The sequence below is a fragment of the Salminus brasiliensis genome, chromosome 7, assembly GCF_030463535.1.
Source record: "Salminus brasiliensis chromosome 7, fSalBra1.hap2, whole genome shotgun sequence".
NCBI classification, from domain to species: Eukaryota; Metazoa; Chordata; class Actinopteri; order Characiformes; family Bryconidae; genus Salminus; species Salminus brasiliensis.
In genome coordinates, this window is record NC_132884.1 from 20,819,388 (window position 1) to 20,840,445 (window position 21,058).

The 21,058-nt window shown below is 39.7% G+C and overlaps 1 protein-coding gene across 2 annotated transcripts; it reads left to right on the forward strand.

The window, feature by feature from the left end:
* Nucleotides 1-1,429: 1,429 nt before the first annotated feature.
* On the forward strand, nt 1,430-20,553 carry boka (BCL2 family apoptosis regulator BOK a). 2 transcript variants are annotated; one of them, XM_072684073.1, is made up of 5 exons: nt 1,430-1,480; nt 6,057-6,324; nt 8,810-8,938; nt 13,124-13,287; nt 18,827-20,553. In XM_072684073.1, the coding sequence occupies exons 2-5, from the start codon at nt 6,096-6,098 to the stop codon at nt 18,950-18,952; spliced, it is 648 nt and encodes a 215-aa protein (XP_072540174.1). In that variant the 5' UTR covers nt 1,430-1,480; nt 6,057-6,095; the 3' UTR covers nt 18,953-20,553. The 2 variants fall into 2 exon arrangements, with proteins under 2 accessions (XP_072540174.1, XP_072540173.1); XM_072684072.1 differs by lacking the exon at nt 1,430-1,480 and adding an exon at nt 5,125-5,397.
* The last annotated feature ends 505 nt before the right edge of the window (nt 20,554-21,058 follow it).

A 21,058-nucleotide genomic window follows, 5' to 3' on the forward strand; every position in this document is an offset into this window, starting at 1 on the left:
GCCTACGAGTTTTACTACAACCTCTGTTACATTTTATTTTTACTGTTATTGTAACCATTGGTTCTACTTCTGTGAATACTGTTTTAAATAGCTGAGGAGAATGGGAGGGAAATCCCCCTCTGAACAACAGTGTCTTGTTACTGCGAATCCATATCTGTGCATATATTTAACATAAACAGGATGATGATGCATAAATATACAATCTTTTGCAAATGTTTTCCAAATTGGATGTTTTTGATTTTCTCAATAAATTTTGCATCCTCTACAGAAAACTCCTGTTTGTTTTCTTAATTTAATTTGATATTTTCCAATACTTAAAATTAAGCACAAATAAATAAAATTGTGCTCTAAAACATGCAAAGTTTACCATTTTCACTTTTTTTCACTTACAAAAAATCAATGTAATGTATAATTTGACGAGAGACGCCCAAACCTATGCACAATTGCATTTGCATTAGGGGAAACGCATGTGTATTAGGGGACATACATTGGAACAGCAGGTTTTTTTTTAGGACAAAAACATCTTTAAAATTTAGTTTTTTTCAAAATGCATAAATAGAGAGATACAGGAAGAGCAGTCCATAAATTAAGGGCCAGGCCATAACACCTAAGGATCTGCCACAAAAGTAGACAGAAAGTTTCACAGGTGGATGTACCACCATCATTAGCAATCTTTGTATAATTCACATATTAGTTTGTATTATTCACATTATTAGTCATAGTCATGTAATTACATCCCCAAAATATAATTTTTATCAGGTCGGTTTATATAGGGGTTATTCCACCTAAATAAGCTCTAACAGAAAATAGATTTTTGTTAATTTTGGTTATTTTGTATTATTTGCATGAGCTAATAATAACATTTAATGTAAATAAAATGTTAATGAATGCAAGAGTGCAGTATATTATACAAATGTGTATTGCCACGCATACAATACAATACAATATGTACATAAAAAGTATGGGAACATGCATTAACCATGTACTCTACTGTAAAACTACTACTCCTATTATCAGTACTATTAGTTTTACAAGTAATACACCTAGGGAAATGATTAGCAGTAGTTATTAGTACTATTTACAATAAATACTTTTACTACTGCCAATAATACTGATCACTTAAGACTAAAACTTGATAATATGGCAGTCCTACATATGTATGTCATTTCAGCAAAGGTTTGCTTCAAATTGTTTGAATTTCTTGATTGATACACATTACCATGTACTTCTCCCTCTAGGGTGCAGCATTGTACAGAAAAGACTGGCCTCATATTAAGGCCGCAATAACTGTGAACACACTATGTCCAAAGATGTGGTCATGGTGCAGCGTCAGATGTGCAGCTCAGAGTCCAGTATTTGCAGAATACTGAGATCAGTTAACACATCCAGGCTGAGGGACTTGTCAATACTGAGTACACTGTAACTGTGTGTATGGAGATGAGGAATGACACCATAAAGCCAAAGCCAAGAAAACCTGCAGGTATTTCTCATGCAAGCCACGACACAGCCAGCGGTTCAGTAGAAAGACTGACTCCTTCTCTTCAACAGAACACGAGGAGAATTAGGAAGAAAGGCCTGTCGTTTTCTTCCTAATGAGAAATCAGGAGCTATAACCACCATAAATGTGAGGGTCCTTAAGATTCATTCTGACAATTGCAATTGCTATTACAGCGAGGTGTGATGGAATTGACTCATAGGCTAAATGTGGACCATCAAGGGAGAACCAACAGGCCGAGAAACGGAACCAGACATGCTGTCAGTTCAGTGAAGATTATGAATGCTTCTGTGAAGGACTTGAAATACATATTCCTAAATGTTACGTGCGATCCTATATATATGACATTTATTAGGCCTTATTTTCACAGTGTTACAGAGTAATGCGGAGCAAATCTGCTTGTATTTTAAGAGCTTATGTACAAAATGATCTGCCTGCTCATCATGGACGTCTGCCCTGGTTGCCAAGGCAACAGTCTTGAAAGTTCTTTGTCTGTGCCGACTTCTTGATGTGAGGCTAAGTTAATAGAAAAGGGAATGAGAAACATTCAGCACTGTGTATCTGCTTATCAGTTTATATTGAATGTACTACAAGCTGCAGACTGTCCTAATAGTCATTATAGCCCATCTATTGGATGTTCAGAGTTTCAAGATAGTGGTTGATTTTGAAACTGAAAAAATACATAGGCCAGAAGTAAAAAGTAGAAATATGATAAAACGATCCTCAAAAATCACCAAAATGCACATCATCAGACGCGGTCTTCATATTCTAATAAAAGTGCCTGATTGACAGTCCTCTATCGCTGGCGAACAAGATTGCTTTATGTTGCCATGGCAACGCACACAGCCTTGAGACGGAGAAGTTGTGTTATTTGTCTTTTTAGTTTGAGTTGCGGTTATGAGTTGAGGGTTTACTGAGGTTTACTGAGTTACCAGCCCATATATACATAAACATCATAAGGGCACTATGCAGACCTAGCACCCTGACAGAGCTAGCTAGTTCACCAAGATGCCTTCTACGTTAGCATTAGTTTGCCAGGGTGTTAGACTCAAAGAGAGGGCGGAGCCATGTTGACCTTGTGATTGGGCAGAGGTATGCTAACATAAATCTGACCCACTTTTAGGACCATCCATTCTGCATCGAGAGGAGAGCAAGGCTGAGGACTAAGACTGAGACTTTGGGAAAATAATAATTATAGATTCTTGAGACCCCTGAGGAACCAGATTTATATATTCTTTTGTTTTTCCTATATGTTTAGTAAATTAGTTATCTAATTCTTCCATCTTTGGTCTCATTTGTGCTTTTCAGTGTTGAACAGATGAGGCTGGCTTCCCCTTTTGAGTCTTGGCTCCTCTCAAGGTTTCTTCCTTTTACTCTAAGAGAGTTGTTTTTTTTTGCCACCTGTTGCCTCTGGAATGCTTGCTTCCTTTGACCCAGATCTCTGTAAAGGTGCTTTAAGGCAAGGCCCATTGCTAAAAGTGCTATAACAGTGAACTTGACTTAAATCCCCACAAGCAAAAACTTGACCGAATGTTTTTCTGGTGTGTCCATGTACCCAGCTTTAGAGGAATGCCGTAGGGTATCCGTGTGCCTGTGTACATTAACCACATCAGACCTCTCACCGACATTAAGTTTTAAACAGCTCGAGCAAACAAAGAGGAACTGCAGCAGCGCACTCATTTCTTCTTCTGACACTTGGCTGAAAGCTGGCTAACGTTTGCAACAAAATCTGCTTACTGCTTCTTGTTTAGTTTCTGTTCAAATGGGTTCCTTTTTTGTGTCCTCGCTGTCTTGCTATTCTTCCCTTTTACTGTTTCACCATGCTTCACTGTGGAGTCTTCAGCTGGCCATCCCATATCTGCAAGAACATTGTCTATGATTTAGGAAAAGCAGGCCTAGGTGTTTTATTGTTAACAGTAATGTAATGTAGTGGTTGTTACGGGGCATGTCAAAGCAGATCCTAAAGAGAATTTCTGAAGAAGTGTTTCACCATAGTGACGTGACCGAGATGACTTTCTCTTTTAACAGGGTGTGTAGCATTAATTATTTCAAACCGTTACACTCGTCTTGTGAAAAGGCTTAGTGGGACAACCCCTGCCTTTATTAAAGAAGTGATACCGAGTGAAACCTATTGTTAGAGTTCTATGGAAGTGAAAATAAATTAAATAAACAAGCAAACGTAGCCACATAGCACCACAAGGAAGTAATGGAACCCTGATTGTTAAGACAAGCAAGGCTTAGTATGGTGTACATGTCCAGTACTATTAAATTTCATGTGTATAAATGTGAATAACAAGCAAAATACATGAACAAAAAGACAAAATCCCTGTAGAAGTAAGAAGTAATATATTGCACCTTGTTTATACTGTGTATTAAAGTAGCATTAGACATGAACACTTTTAACAATCAGGATTCCTTTTGATAATATGTAACTGAAGGAAGTAATAATTACATATAATAACAACAAGCTAGGCTCATAAAAACAATGAAAAAGGGAAAAGGCAACCTGGAAGCTGCAGAAGAAAAAAAAAAAAAGCATTGCAAGAAGAAATTCAAATTCAGTTGCAGAAGAAACAGGCAACCAGTGCAGTGATGCAAGAACAAGTGCAATGATCTTCCTTCTGCTTGTACAGTAGACTGTAGCAGCCTTATAAACAGGTTAATAACATAGTGTACATTACTAATCCAGTTACATATCACGAAACTGTAAAACGGGCCAATTCTCAAACCTCAAAACTGTTTTGTAACAGTTTAGGCTCATTACATACACCCAGCCCGCCAGCGGAAGCATGTGGAGGCAAAGCGCAGTGGCTACTTTGGGGGGAAATATAAGTTAGATATAGGCTAAAAGCTTGGAGAAGGACTGGCTGGAGGAAGCACCAATTCGGCCATCCGTGCGACGGCCATGGGGAGAGTCGCAAGGACAGCCACAATGGCTGCACGACGGCTTCCACTAGGTAATGACCCAGAGAACCCAGAGAGGACAGCAACACTATCCAGTGCTAAAAGCTACGATAGGCTAGGCAAGGCAAGGCTGGGTTAGGCAAAGCAAGGCAAGGCAACTACTGTAGGTCTTAGTGACGTAAACAAGCCTAATAAATACAGAGCTTATCTTTTTTTGTGCACAAGCCCACCATAAAAGGAAAAAGGAGGTGTATCATTCTGAGGCAATATAACAGGGTTGTAAATAAATAAATAAATGTGTTATCTGATCATCAGGGCATATAACCCCATATTTAACCCCAAAGAAAGTCACATTGCTAATTACATTACAGAACAATGTATAAAATTCAATCCATGTAATTTTTGACATATTATTTAAAAAAAAAAAAAATGAATGAATTTTAGCTACATTTTGGAGTGGCAACAGGTCTTAAAGGGGCACCTCATTGGGTCCATGACATGAATACAAGGCAGATGTTAATGCTAAACGCTTCTGTTGTTCAGAATTGTTAAAATGGCTTCGTCTGAAGTCTGAAGTTTTCTGCCTGGATGAGCATTTTTCGTGTGAACTGAACCGGCCCTTCGGGCGCCGAAGGGGGCGGGGCCTGACTGTGATGTGACTCCGCCCAGTGCATAAACTCCCTGGCTGCTTGGCCATAGAAGGAAACTTCTCCTCCTGCGCTCCTCACTGGAGCTGCGAAGCCGAGAGCGCAGCTCAGCCGAAGGATTTAGGACGAAAGGACTCGTAATAAAGGCTGCAGTCAGCCCTTGGTAGGCGAGGAATCCCTCTCCATTCAGCAACAATGCTTAAAATGTCGGACGTGGGGAGTTTGTTCACAGAGCTGGGACTTTAATATCAACAGCTCTCTCTGCGCGTCTCCGTCTCCATCTCCATCAGCGCCAGTGGACGACCCCTGAAGATCAGGTCAGCTGGAAAGGGGGCTTGGGACAAAAGGGAGGTGAGTCAGGCAGAACACTGCGTATAAACCTGAAGTTTAAGTAGGCGGATCACAGAAAGTGCGACCAGCTGCAGGGGGTTGTCTCTCTGAGATTTGTGATCTTCAGCTCCGAGAAGATGATCTACGATGAGAAGTTCTGTGAGAACAATGGGCTGTATAGCGTAGATCTGGAGCTGCAGATGATACGGTCCGGCAGCAGACTGCTGACCTCTGTGCCTCAGTAACAGACCTTGACTGGGACGTGGAAATCAGATGTCCCACTTACTGCCCAATTTTTGGGAAACACCTGTCTCATTGGTACATAGAGACTGTAGATTATCTATTGGCAATTTGTGTTATCATCCTCTCTCCCTTCACTAGTGGTCAGTCTCTGGTGGACTCAGTGGACTGTTCTTAACCCAGCACAGTGCAGTGCCTTATAAACTCCTACAAGACACGGCAATGTCAGTGTCCCTGTGCTGAGAATGAGCCACCACTCAAACAGCAGCAGCAGCAGCAGTCAGCAGTGATCTTATGGTGGTCTCTTTCCACCAGTGGGCAGGGAAGAGGTGGGCTGATAGATATCTGTGTGTGGTAGATGTACCTGACAAAGTGGCCAGTGAGCCAATAACCTGACAACTGAGTGTAGTCACAAGATTGTGGTTCCCTCCTTTCTTCAGAGGCAAGAGGTGCCAGCCTCCACCCCCTCACGGCCCCTCATGAAGGGCATGGAGATGCTGCGCCGTTCCTCAGTGTTTGCAGCAGAAGTGATGGAAGTGTTCGACCGCTCTCCTACCGACAAGGAGCTCGTCTCCCAGTCTAAAGTTCTGTGCAGAGACTACATCCACTCGAGGCTCAACCGTGCTGGAATCGGTTGGTCCAAGCCTGAACACGGGCTGTCTTCAGGGGGGTCGCTGGGAGAAGTGTCGTCTGTGCTTCTATGGTTAGGTACATTTTGTTTGCTTATTTGCTTTTTATTCATATTTTTGTTCTATTTTTTGTCTTTTTGATACATTTGGGAATAATGACTCTCATGAGATGGTTAACCTCTTAAGTAGCTTCCATAATATTTTCATAGTAGCGACTGAATAATTCATAGCAGTGAACAAAAAATGCTATTAACCGAATTATGTAACACTGAGTGTGGGCAAAACTGGTTGTAGCAGTACCTGTTTTGATTTTGAGGTCGAGTCCTATCCCAGATGTACATTCTAATAGGTAACAGAAACCTGGTTTAGTGTTGTGTTGAAAATGAGTCTGGCAGGGTCGGTGTGGTGGGCACAGTGAGGACCACAACAAAGCATTTTCTGGACCCTTTCAGTATTTCCTAAAGTAACATTACAAACTTTTAAAGTAATGAAAACTGTATTTGACTGTTAGAACTCATGATCAGACCAGATTGTGCAATAGCCACCCCCTGCATTCTTCTCCTTCTTTGCCCTCTTGGAGTTTCCTTTACAACCGTTGGTTTCATAATGCCAACAGCACATTTTACAAGCCATGTGTAGGCCTCACCCACTGATGGGTTCTTACTTTTTCAGAGATGTTTGGAGGATCAGGTTCATCCTAATAACTTTTATTGAACTCCTTAAAGCCTGTACATAGGCCCACACACAGGTGCTCGCCCTCATCTACTGTACTCTCATAAGTAACATCACTTTCATAGGCCCTAAAATAGAACCCTATGGGACTCCACAAAATACTTTACGGTAATTTCAGTACTAGGATTAATAACAGAAAAATAAACTATGGTTCAATGGGCTAAACAGCTTCCTGTCACACGGTGTGAACATGCAATAATTTATAGATCAACTAAAATGGCCCAAGATGATTGAAAAAGTCTCATTACAGTAACACACACCCCAGTTAATATTGGTTTGGCTTTCTCCTGTAAAGTTGTGGAATTACGGGTTTTGATAAATGAAACAAAAAACCTAGTTTGGCAGGTTTGGATGTTTCATTCTCTCTCAAGGACTGAACTACATGGACTGTAAATCCTCAAATCACATGATTCTAAACTGAGACCTCCATATATGTCCTTCTACAGGATCTCTGAGACATTTAGGTTCACTACATTTCTCTTTGAGTCTGTATGAGACTGTGTGCATAATATGAGGTTGCATATGCCATGTGACTGTAAGCTGAGTGGCTGTATGGTCTTAGCTGTCTGTGTACTGGATCGACTAATCTTTGTTTTCCCTAAAAGGGGGCCCAATTTTTTTAATTGGACAGTTTTGGACATATTTGGCGCAGTTTCCTGAAAAAGCTTTGTGTGGACAAAGGAAAAAAAATCATTCCAGCTCTTATCATCGAGAAGATCTGTGCTGGCTGCAGGTTCCCCACCCTCGCTTTACCCTTCTTAACCCCTGCAGCACTGTAAAAAAGCACTGTTTAATTTCAGTCAACCTGTGTCTGATTTAGATACACATTTCTAGGAAGGTGTTCTAGGAAGACTTCCTAACTGACTACATTAAATACATGCACTATATGGCCAAAAATATTTAGAACTGCTCATTCATTGTCATATCTGAAATCAAGGCTAAAAAAGCAACAGTTTATCCTGCTTTCTTTGGAGTAACTGTCTCTACTGTACAGACAAGGCTTTCTAGATTTTGGAATATTGCGGTAAGAATACAGCGCCAAGAGCGTTAGTGAGGTCAGGATGTTGAATGATCACCACCTTAACCTCATCCGCAACTCCTCAACTCATCCCAAAAGATGGAGCACCATCATTCCAGAGAACACTATTCCGCTATTTGTTTATCCCGCTCTGGCACATGCCTGGCATTAGACATGGTGCCAATATGTTCATGCTTATCTGCTTAGAAGGGGTGTCCACAAACATTTGGACATATGGTGTAGTAAATGTAGTAGTAGATGTAGTAAATACTGTTAGTGGTAAAATCTTGTAGTAATCTGCAGTATATTTTTTTATCAGAAGGCCTTGAAAAGAGGTGCCCAATACTGCTTATGGAGAGCTACCACCTACAGAGTTTAACTCCAGCCATAATCTAGCATACCTCATTCAGGTAATGAAGGATCTCAGGAGGACCAGGTTTGAACACCACTAAACTAGAAGAGTGACATTTAGTGTATATCTGGAGTGTTTTTATCCCAATGGGAATCAAAATGTAATTGGTCTAGGCTACGCATTTAGGTGGTTAATCTGTTGGATTGCACCTACAGCCTAGCTCCTGAATGGCTTGTTTAGTTGTATTTTCCTAGATACTATACAAGAGTAGTGTTTGGGTTTGCGTTTTAAGAATTTAACCTTTCACATAACGGTGAAATAAGAGTGTTAACAAGACATTTACAGGCATGTACATTTCTATTTCTCAAAAAATCAACCAAGCCTCACCTGAAGGCCTAGAAACCCACAGAACCGCTGTGATGCTACGTTAATTCTCTGCTTTTCTGTCTGTGTGTTTCCTAGGTGACGAACTAGAATACTTGCGTCCAAATGTGTACCGCAACGTGGCGCGGCAACTGAACATCACTGTGGCTTCAGAGAGTGTAGTTTCTGATGCCTTCCTGGCTGTAGCTGCGGAAATATTCTCCACAGGTCGGTCAGAAAACCTGCCCTTATCTGATTATTGATCTCTTGCTGACCATTAAGGAAAGCAACCATCTGCCATGTGTGCATTTGTTTTTTTCCTTTGTCAGTAAAGCAAATATTAGCACAAACCACTCAGTCATATAACGTGGAGGATATACAAAAGGAGCAATAGCATCAGATGTTCGGGCCAACTAGCATACCATGGGCGTTGTTTGACTCTACGAAGGTAATGGACATATTTAGAAGAAACTCTACAAGCATTCAGACAGCAAATGGACCACAAACGAGTGTGGAATGCGCCGCACTAGACCTTTACACTGCTCTAAAAGGTGATTTATCTGAATTATCAAGCTTTGTTCCTTTTAGGGAAGGATAAAATGGACCCCTTTTTTACAGTTATATACACACTCTGACAGTGCTAGAGAACTTGGTGGATTTTACAGTATAAACAAAAGCAGGCCAAGTTTCCAGACTGTGTAGAATTTGGAAGAACAGCCCCATTGCGTTTGTCTATGATTTCAGAGCTAGTGCATTCAGAGGATTACTTCTGAAATCCTGTGTTCATGCTTAGGAGCAGAGACATGGAACAGCTGAGCTTCTTTAAACCATTTTGAAGACCTCCATCCTCATAACTACATATCTTAAATACTCATGTCTAAGTCATTACTGATTAACACAACAAGTACCTGGATAATAAGCCTTTAGAATAATGACTGAATAACACGCCTGTTAATTAAGGAGTTAAAACAGATCACCTTCTTTAAAGAAAGGGAGTGCTTTGAAACTGTCTGATTGAATCCAGCCTCTGTGCAGTGTTAATCTTTCCCATCCAGCAGTAAAGCTGAGTCATGCACTCACTGGCATTCATGTTTGTGTAACAAGAAAACTATATCATAAATACCTGAGTGGACCTACTCAGTAGGTACTAATCTTGCAGTACTGAAATTGACCAGCAGTTCTTTTTTCAGTTTTTACCAAAGGCCTCTTACAGCCAACAACAAGTGTCTAGTTTCATTGTGTTGGAGAGTTCAGTGGAAACCCCATACTCATTGTACACACCCCCTGGGATGAAAAGACACCTTAGCGCTGTACGATCCTTGTTTACGTTCTGATCATTCATACAGAAAGGACCATTGTTGTAACCCAAGTAGGTCACTAACCATAATTAAATGAATAGCTAGCAAAGTGTGTGTATTTGTCTCTGTGTGTATGCTTTTGTGGAGTCTCTTCCACAAAAGCAGTGTTTGTCTTGTTTAATGAATTGTACATTTCTGGTACAGACAGTTGTGTCTATTTATTGACTTGCTTATCAAGCTCAAACTCACCCGTTTTGAGCTCATTAGAGAGGGAGGAAAGCGTGGGCGTTTGCTGGTTGACCTAAACTTCAAACCACACTGTTTATCTCTGACTCCAAAGCCTGGACGGTCACCCACTCAGACTCTATCTGTCTGCTGCTGCTTCCCCTCTCTGCTGCTTCTTTGGTATGCTGGAAATGCCAGCTTCATATTCACCCGCTTATTTGTTTTTTGTTACATAACCCTGCAGTTTGAATTTACTCAATATACTTTACTCAAATGTACATTTCTTCATGAATGACATGTATTATATCAACGCAAAAATAACTAAAGGCAAATTAGTGGCGATATAACAGATTCAAATCGCATTCAAATCAAGTCAATTTAACACTTAATATCACTTTTTTTTTGTGTGGCTGAAAAAGCACAAATATGAATATGCTACAAATATCAAGGTGTTTTACATCGCATATCACAGAATGACATTATTTTAGAATGTATTCTTTTTGCTAAGCAAAAAGCCATAAGACTGCTAGATTACTATACTTACTTATTAAACTCTGCTGGTGACATCCCACATAAACAAAGCTAAAGTTGTTGCCATAACTTAGTAAGACGTGGGAACAAGATTATTAAGGCATGGCCATGACTTAGTAAGACATTGGAATGAGTTCTCATCCTACTAAGTCATGGCCACAATGTAGGATCTTGTTCCCAGGCCTTACTAAGTTGTGGCCACTACTTAGTTTTATTTATGTGAAATGTCACTAGTGGGGCTCTGTACATTCTATATCCTTCTTTATAATCAGAATGATCATTTTCAATATATGGTGCATTGAATATATTTTTTCATGTATTATAAAGATTTAATTACTATCAATTGGAATAAAAAAAGTTCATTGGCACCTTTGAAAACCTTGTAAATTCCAGCTTTGTTTCACACTCTGTGAGCGATTTAAAATGAATAGGCCCCAAATTACTTTCTATAAATACAGTCTCATAAGTTTGAAGCAACTGCCTAAGCATTGGCCCTGTCATCAGAATTTTGCCACTGGTCGGCCCAAGACAGCTCTTTCCGGTGGTCAGGATGGCCCTTCCTCTCCCTCATCACTCACTGTGATGTCAACTGACATGTGCTTTAGTTAACGTTTTCCTCCAAGCATGCTGAGATGATTGATGGCATCCATAAGTATCGGTGGAAGCACGTTCCAACCTTCACACTCTCAACACTAATAGTATCACATGATGGGTGGAAATCAGCCTTACAATATTAGGGAGAAAAGGGTGGAAAGGCTTTCTAACAACATTGACGGTACATTATCTGTACTCACATCATCAGTACAGGTTGTTGTGATGGTTGTTTAGCTGTCAGTGTGACGGATTAAAGCATCTTAGATAGAAGGAGGCTGGAGGTTATGTGGGGAAAACAGCGGTTGCCCCTGTTTTAGGTAACTCTACAGCTCCCCTGACTGTTATGTAATCCCTCTCTGGCTTAGTTTCTGATGAAGGGGACAAACGCTCCAACACGTTTACCCATCCTCCAGTGGGCCAATTTACCTGGCAGCAGCGTTGTCACGCACAAATCCATTCATGTGCACACCCACACAAACACTCACTGGTTGTTACACCCCTGAAGCTAAGCTCACGCAATGTCTACAGAGATACTGGAGATAAAGATTTAATTGCAGTGGTTTGGGAAACACCTTGTTGTCTATTATGAGTCATGAAACATGACTGTTCAGTGTGTGAAATATGATCCAAAGAGGTGTGGAGTACATTCTTAACAATAAAGGTGCTTCAGATGGGTTTGAGCCATGCCAGAAGAACCACTGAAGAAGAACCCTGTCTGTAGTATAGAGATGCGTGAATGTGAAGAACCTTGTTTAAAGGTTTAAAAACATTCTTCACTCTCACACATCTCTACTGCAAATTTGTTTATGGAATCAACAGTAGTTCCGGTGTTCTGTATGGCTCTATGGTGATTCTTTTATTTTTAACAGTGTAGCCTAAACCCATACATGAAAATCTTTTCTTTAATTAATTAATAACCTGAATAAAATGAACTTGAGTAGAAGTGGAAAAGTACTGACATGTACCGAGAGTTAGTTTCCTGTAGAACTGCAGTGGAACTACCTACACCCAGCATCTGTCAACATTAGAGGTTTATCTAGGCTCTATCTGGACCTTTTGTTTTGGATCCTTCTGGTGTAAAATGGACTGCTTAAACTGTAACGTCAGATGTGTGAACAGTCAAAAAGCAGTACAGATACTGTTCCCATTGTACAAAATGAAATTAAACCCAGAAAAGGATTAGAAACTTGATGCTGATTATTATAGTCTATATGAGTAAAAAGTGCATTACTGTCTTAAGTATATACTCTGGTACAAGTGGAAGCATTCTGATTTGAAAATACTCATTACAAATTCATAAAAAATAAGCTAAGCTTGAGCTTAAGCTATGAACAGGGAAGCATTTTAGTTCTGTTCCACCTACAAGATTTTTTTTTTGTTACAGTAGCAAAGTCAGTATATGCTGACTCTTTTTCAGTGTGGTTGTGGCGTAAGAAAATATACCACATACCATTTTTTAAATGTACAGTATATTGTTGCACACTTTTTTCTCCTTTTTTGCCATATCTTTATGTCTTCTTTTGTACATTTTTGCACATTTCACTTTTTATGACATAATTTGACAGTAATCTGACAGTTCTTTTTTACATTGTATCAAACTTCTTTGATGAATGAACCAATAGAAATGCTACAAACATTGACTTCAAATTGCCATTTTGGAGATACAGGGTTTTTGCATGACAATACAAAGGTTTTGTGAGATGTGTCAAACTAACTCTCTCTCTCTCTCTTCCTCTTTCTGTCTCTTTTTTTTTTTTTTTGTCAGGAGTAACATGGGGTAAGGTCGTCTCTCTCTATGCCGTGGCTGGAGCTCTGGCAGTGGACTGTGTCCGGCATGGGCACCCAGCCATGGTGCACACAATTGTTGACTGCATGGGCGAGTTTGTCCGCAAGAGTCTGGTGTCCTGGTTAAAAAGGAGAGGAGGCTGGGTAAGAATCTATGCTCTCACTGAATCTGTGTTTGAGTTGAGAGTCTAATTAAGCTCTTTTAATCTAGATTAATAGATGGCTAAAAGTAAGCATGACTTTGTTTTTTTGGGATACGGGTTGCACAATAACTAAATGCACTTACTACTGCACTTACACCTTACTAAGTAAAGTAATAATAGAAAGTTTACATCATGAAAATGGCCTCCATTGTCCCAAAACATTCCCAGTCACAGTGAATTCATTGTAACTTGGGGAAGTTCAGATATGCACTACAAGGGGCCCCAAGTTTGATATAACTTGCTGGAGCTTTTGCTGCGATAGTGGGAATGTTTATCCATGTTGTATTGAGTCTGTGGTCTCCCCTGCTGTGTGGTATGTGCGGTATGTTTGTATGGTGGATAGACCCCATAACATCTGTAGAGGATGTGATTGTGTGTCATATATTGCAGTCATATATAAGAGTCAGAAAAACAGCAGGCCTTTGTCTTGCTTATGCTGTGGCCAAAAACTACAGCTTCCACAAAGTGCTTAGTGGGAAGAGCAACGTTAACCATACTCTCTAAGACAACACGCCCAGTTGTTTGTGTGTGTGTGTATGTGCGTACAGTATGCTGAATAATAGACTGTGTCTGTACATGCTGGTGTTTGTACTGGGCACAATCCTGCATGTCTCATAGGCGTGAGTGTTTTTTCTGCTGAGAGGCCTGCTAGTCAGGTCTGATTTGTCTGTAATGGTTTCTACCATTAAGTGACATTAAGTGAGATATTGCCAGTGTATATGAAATGGGTCATGCTAAATTTGATGATTTGATCATTTTAGGTCAATATTATTACTATATTAGAATCTTTAGTGTAGATGCTGGTTGCACCCTGTGGGCCTGAGGGGTTGGTGGAGGTTGGCAGAGTGTAGTTGATGTAAAGCAGAAATTGTAGTAATGTTTTCATGTCCCTTTGTGTTTTATATACACTATATGTCTGAATGTTTATGGTCACCCTTTCTTGCATTCAGCAACTTTAAGCTGCACCCACTGCTGACACGAATGAACTATGTACTCTGGAATGATGATGGTGCTTCGTCAAATTCTTTTGGGAGCATTTGGGAAGTTGGGGATGATGAAGGTGCTGATTATCCAGCATCCCGACCTCACAAATGCTCTTGTCACTGAATGCAATCAGATCCTCACAGCAATGCTCCAAAATCTAGTAAAATGCCCTCCCTGAACAGTAAAGACAAAAGCATGATTCCAACAAAAGCATGAATACCCCTAGTTTATACCCTTGATTTCAGAAGAAACAATAAATAAGCAGGTGTCCAAGTACTTTTGTTTCTATATGTATACATACTTTGTATAACACATACTTTATAATATTACTTAATAGTTTAATATTTGTCCTACATTAACTAATGCATGTGTAACAATTCCTTCATTTTCAGTTAGTGGTTCATTGATCCACCATATAATCCACCAGTACTTTTGCAGTTAATTCTTATTGAATAATTAAGAAAAAAAGTTTTTGTACTGATGAAGGAGCATGGGGTGTGAAAACTGACTTTGACTATGAATTTGCATCCACACAGTTAGAGCGAATCCACAGTAAAATCCACATTATTAATAATGATAATGTGGTTCAGAAACACAATGAAACGTTCAGAAACACAAGGAAACCTCAGCACAGTGAGTAACTGTAGAAACTGCTGTAGTAAAGCAATATTAGCAATAGTGTGTATTAGCAATAGTGTGGTGTTGGCTTTCAGCTTTTTCAGTAAAGGTATGAGATGCATTTTCATCTACACTGGACAAATGGAGCTGCAGAAATATATGTCTTCATGTGAATTTGTAATAAATGTTTGAAATTATAATAAAATAATATATATAAATAAAATAAAATAAATAAAATAAGTACATCGAAAACTACTCTGTCAATTCAAGGTAATTAGGAACAAAGGTAGCAATTTCATAGCCATTCATCACAGCTTTTTATAAGAGACTTTGCTGGTGTTTCCAGTGTGGAGAGACTAATTGAATGGGAAGTAAATGTGAAAAGTTGCTGCAGGCAAAGTCATTGTCTACATTTTTCAAGGTGTTCTGCTGGGGAATGTCAGGATCACTGCTATTTCTGAACTCAGCTGGCACACCCACCGACTAGCCTGAAAAGCGCTTCTTGATGTAGGTGTGCATGAAACAAGCACTTAATGAAGATACATGGGTCGTCTGATTAGTGCAAAGCACAAAGGGAGCATTGTAGAAAGCATTTGTGTGAATGTGTATGTTATTTTGGTAACTGGATTAAACTGGATTGCTTGATTAAAAAGTAAGAATTCAAATGAACCATCATTTAATATGAGGTTAATAAGCCAGTAGTTATTAGTTGCAAGTCTCTAAAATGGTAAAGTTTAAGAGAAAAAAAGTCTTCTGAGCAGTGTCTGTTGGTCTAGTTATCACTAGATTTTCGTAGACTATAAAGTACAGCTGCTGAATTCAAATTGTGTAAAAAAAAATGGAGAGACATGTTTTTCATGACACATGAATCAATAGACATAGAATATGGTCTTTTTACACTTCCATTTAAGAAGATTTTGTCTTCTTCTGTGAAGTTGCCATTTCGGACATATAAGGTATTGTTGGACATTATTGGCATTTATTACTTGGTAATAGAAGCTTGTAATAACACTTCCGGCCTACTGGCAACCCATTGGCTTTTTAAGGGGTTAAGGAAGAAACCTAATTTTATGAAAATGTTTTATGAAAATGATGTTGTTGACGGGAAGGTAAAAAATAGTAGTAACAGGAATAGAAATGGAAAGAACTTTACCTCTTCCGCATAGCTTGGCCCCAATGTGGTGGTTTCGCCTATTATCCAGTGTACAATATTGGTTATACAATATTGCTTATATATTATTGTACAATTATGAGACTCTATGAGTTAAACTTGGTGGTTACATGCAATATCATGCCGTTGAGTGCAGTGCTGTCTGTGCATAAACCAGTCCAATAAATGGTTTCTCTGTAGCACAAAAAATAACATAGAAAATAAATTACCAAATCAAATGAAATGATAAAAATGACGAAAAGTGAATTACATACTCACTTAATGAACCTACTACCTTAACGAACAATCCCTAAGGACACTAAAGTCACTTTAGAAATGACCTTTGACCCTGGGCCAAAATAAATGGATGCAGAATAATCGTTATTTTATTACTTTAATTCAATAAGACTGATATTTTGCAAGCACATTCCTGTATTCTGGAATCTTGGAAAGGCTATTTATGGTTTCTTCGTGTTCTCATTTGTATTGCTTGACCTTTTTTAAACATCTGATTACTTAATTAATCATGAAAATCATTGAGCTGATAACCCTCTAAATTGCAAATGTAATCAATAGTGACAGGCCTAGTTTGAACTTCTTGGTGTGTGGTTCTGCCTACGTGCATCTGTGTGTGTTCCACTTTACTGATGAGTCCTTTGAGATGAATAAAGGACCACACACACACACATTGGCGCACACATACACATGTATTGCTGAGTGGACTTATTTAAGCTTCATTATGATGAAGGATTTCTTAATTAACAATGTCCACACCTCCCAGTGGCTCCTCTCTTCCCTTTCGGCCCACAGTGGGTGTGAGTTTCCCACTGAAATGTCCAACCTCTGATTATCAGGCCGTGAAATTGTGTTCTGTTAGAGTGTTGTGTGAGCAGCAAAAGTTTGGCAGCTTCAAAGAAAGAAATTATTGTTACATGCTGGTTTCCAAGCAAGGCTGCATAATATGGACCAGATCAGGAAGTGTTGGATGGTGCACTGGGTCATTTGGTTAGGTTTGAATGTTCTTCAACCACCACCAAAATAAAGAATTCAGTGATCGGTTAGTAGAGTAGGGCGATATGCCAAAAATATTATATCACAATACGTAAAAAGACAGTTTCACAATACATGATGTATTGCAATATTTTGAAATTTTGATGCAATATTTCTCAGATACTGAGAAAACCACATATCAACTCAGAAAGGCATATTTTGAATACCGAGCAATGCTCCTTTGCCATCAGCATCCAGAGTCAGAGAGAGCACAATTAGCCATCATGGCTCTCTCTTCCCTCAATACTCTTAAAGCGATGCTGGCTGGCATAGGCATCTCTTGGCTGGTGCGGTGGAGCCAGGGACCATGTTAAGTACTTACCCTTCTAGTGTCAGGAGCATTGCTAATGCTAGGGAAGCTAAGAACGGGTGGGTTAATTGGCAGCACCAAAAAGTGCAAAAATTGACAAACAAAAAAAAAATAAAAATGCAAATAATTGCAAAATATCGGCATACTGTTTACCTCCAAGCTAGTGGCCTTTTAGCATATTGCAGTCAACCTTTCAACACGGGATAGTTTTGCAACAACTGATAACAAACACAATATTGTACAGCCTTTTTTTTTGGCCTCAGGTCAATTTCATTTCATACTCCTGGAGTTGTGTGTAGTGCACGATCTGAAGGTCATGCTGTTTTGCTAGTGGAATTTGCCTTTGATAAAGATGTACGTTCCTGCTACTTTGTCACCACTCAGTTCTTTCCCTATCAGCTGTGCTGAGTGCTGAAATGCTTGCCTCTGCCACTCCAAATCCAAACCAAAGGCACTTTGAAGTGGTTTCCCATATCCTAAAATGGGCCACTTACAGCCTTTCAATCCCCAGACCCTCGACAACACTGTGTGCTAAAATAAAAGTGGCTTAGATTACTCTTTGTTGGCTTTGGCTAAGAAAGCACATAGCTGAACACTGACTGCATTTACTTCTTATATACTTATTAGTGTTGTCAAAACAACATTTTTTTTAGTTGGTGAAAGACATTTAATAAATGGCTCAAATGGATCAGAGTCAGAATCACTTAGCTAGCCAAGGACACTCATATAAGGAATTGTGGTAAAATTAGTGCTTTTGAAAATACATACAAATGCAACCCCATAAAAATCAACACCATACAGAGTGCATAATATACATATCACTGGAATGTAAAATAGAGCTAGTTTAGCCTACTTCTCCATGGGAGAAGACTGAAGAGAGGGGAGACAACTCTTGAGAACTTTGGGCTGAAGTTTAGGTGGCTTCTGCTTGTGGTGGGAAACCAGTCTCTCCTCTCTAGTAAGTAGAGGCAGAAAGGAGAGATGATTGAGTTAAAGGGGGAAGATGGGGAGGTTGAAGGTTGCGAAGACTTGTCAAAGACAAGTGAACAAGGTAGACACACGATTTATTGGACGTTAGATTGGGAGGAGAGGCTTCAGGCATGTTCCTCGTTCATTATTATTATATATCAGAAAAATTAGGATTTGAAAACTGTGGGGAAAAGTGGACTTTCAGTGAGCTTGAGGTTTGAGCCAGTGGCGGTTCTAGCTTGTAACTGAATGCCTGTATTAGCAAAGAGTGCATCCAAAGCAGAATCCACCACTTAAAGGGGGCGAATACTTTTAAACACAATGTTAAAAAAAAGATCAAGCAAGAAGATGAAAAATCCTGTTTCTAATATCAATGTGCTTTTGTCTCCTTTCTCTCAGACTGATATCACAAAATGTGTCGTCAACACGGACCCCAGCTTCCGCTCTCATTGGTTAGTGGCAGGGGCCTGCGCATGCGTGCACTACCTGAAGGCTGTGGTTTTCTACCTGCTGCGGGAGAAGTGAGGAGCACGACAGTGGACTATGAAAGACAACAGACATATACAGCCTCTCTTCCGTTTTTGCTGGAAGGAGCTTCCGTTCACTGCTTTGGCCTATTACTGCTCTCCATGAGTTTACACGTGTGAAAAGTTTGCACTGTGCCTTTAATGGACTTTTCTGTGTTCCTACGGTGGACGTCTTCACTCTCTGCCAAGCTTCATTGTATGTTATGTGTGGATTGGATTAGAAACTCTGAATAATTGGATTAAGTGGTGGTGATAACGCCTAGACTGCAGTGATCTCAGCGAGGCTCAGGAGGACGCAACCTGAGGGATATGCAAAAAACACCAAGGTGTGTGTCAGCAGCCATGTCGTTGCTTTCTCAAAGTATGGCACTAATAGGTTTTCTAATGGACCGCACTGTATCTTCTTACACAGTAGCTAAGGACTCCAAGCATGTAGTGCATATGTCAGAAATGGTTGAAAAAAGAACATTGTACATTAATATGAGGGATGCACCAATGCTATGGGAATTGTGGGCCGATGCTGATATCCCACATTTTTCATATACGTATATACTGATGCCAGTTCTGATCTGATCCATGGATATTTATAAAATATAGACATTAGGATGCGAAATAACTAGAATATTTATTTCTGTAGGGTGGTTACAAATGCAGTAAAGAGTATAAAAAAAAGAAAAAAGTGACCTAATATAGTATTAGAATATATGTACGTCATCAAATATTGTTTTAAAGTATCAGTCAGATCTAAACCTCTGATTCTGATATCTTTCTGCAGGCCGAATTAAAAGTAATATTACTTAAGATAATTTGCACCTATTCTGTTTGAATTTAGTGTCTCTTTTCATCATCATATGTTTATGTAATTTAAAGACCAAGTGGCAAGAAAAGTTATAACTCAGCCAACATGCTCATATTGGGCTCCCATGGGTTCCAGGCGGGCTAGGTGGGTTCCAGATGAGCATGGGCTCGTAAAGTGGGTTTGTGCATGGGTTGTTATTAGGACCCAATGTCCTATTGTTACAACCCACCCTAATCTTACATGGGTCCCATCTAGGCCCCTTGCGCAGTGTACAACCGAGATGAGGCCCATGTTTACCCCCTCACTGATCCTGGTGGGACCCTGGTGGGCATCCAAATGTGGAGCCAACATGGAAACCATGAACCAAACTTCAAATCTGGTTCCCAGCTGGGATACCCATACAGGTCCCACATGGGCATGTTATCTGGGTAGGTCTTTTCTTCTTAGTTGTCAGTAGACGTATTATGTTGTAGCGTAGGTGTTTTTTAGCCTAAAGCCTACCCGTGTAGTATTGGGCTTTTTTGTCCCAAGGTTTCAGCAAACATAAAGAGTGTGTGATGTTTCTCATGGCCATTATGGCTCTATCTGTGCAGCAATATAATGTTGAGCTATGAACTTTGACCACATTATGGCCTCACCACTGATAACCCAAACACGCCGGGTTCCAGCATTCTGCTTTATTTTATTTTACTTTCATGGTTTTAGTTTTATTCTGTGAATAACTGCACATGTCTGTTATGTGTGTTGGCATGCCACACTGACTGTATGCTAAATAAATGCTAGTAAATGAAGAAATTCAATCATTATTTGTCTCATTGGATTGGGTTGGATTGGATTATCCTCTTGAGACCATGCTTCTCTGCACCATGATACTTATTTTTTTAAAACTCTGGCATTTTGGCCTCATATGAGGACATTGTTTTTTGCAAAAACTAAAACAAAAGTTCAGTTTTTAATACTTTATAGGTCTTACTAATCCCAAATAGGAGAAATAAAAAATGCACACCAAGCAAAAGTCCAGGCCTCAGGAAGTTATATTAGCTGGTTAGCACACACCCATGCAATCTCCAATCTCTAACCATAAAGCCAAATACCTTCATATTGATTCATGTGGTGTTGGTGCCTCATTAGCCTTTTATTGGCTGATTGAAATGTCCTTCCATATAACCATACAGGCCATAATGCCAGTCCAGCACATGCTGTAACTGCATACAGTGTAAAAGCATTTCCTTGTGTTCTTGTTCTTATGGCTCTCTCTGTCAGTTTGCCAGTACACTTAGAGTGAAAGCAGATGAATGCTGCAGA

Bases quoted from the DNA above. Each gene is read 5' to 3' on its own strand.
- boka (XM_072684073.1), top strand. From the start codon at position 6,096: ATGAAGGGCATGGAGATGCTGCGCCGTTCCTCAGTGTTTGCAGCAGAA. The intron at 8,939-13,123 runs GTCGGTCAGAAA...TTTTTTTGTCAG, and splicing joins TGCGGAAATATTCTCCACAG to GAGTAACATGGGGTAAGGTC. The intron at 13,288-18,826 runs GTAAGAATCTAT...CCTTTCTCTCAG, and splicing joins TAAAAAGGAGAGGAGGCTGG to ACTGATATCACAAAATGTGT.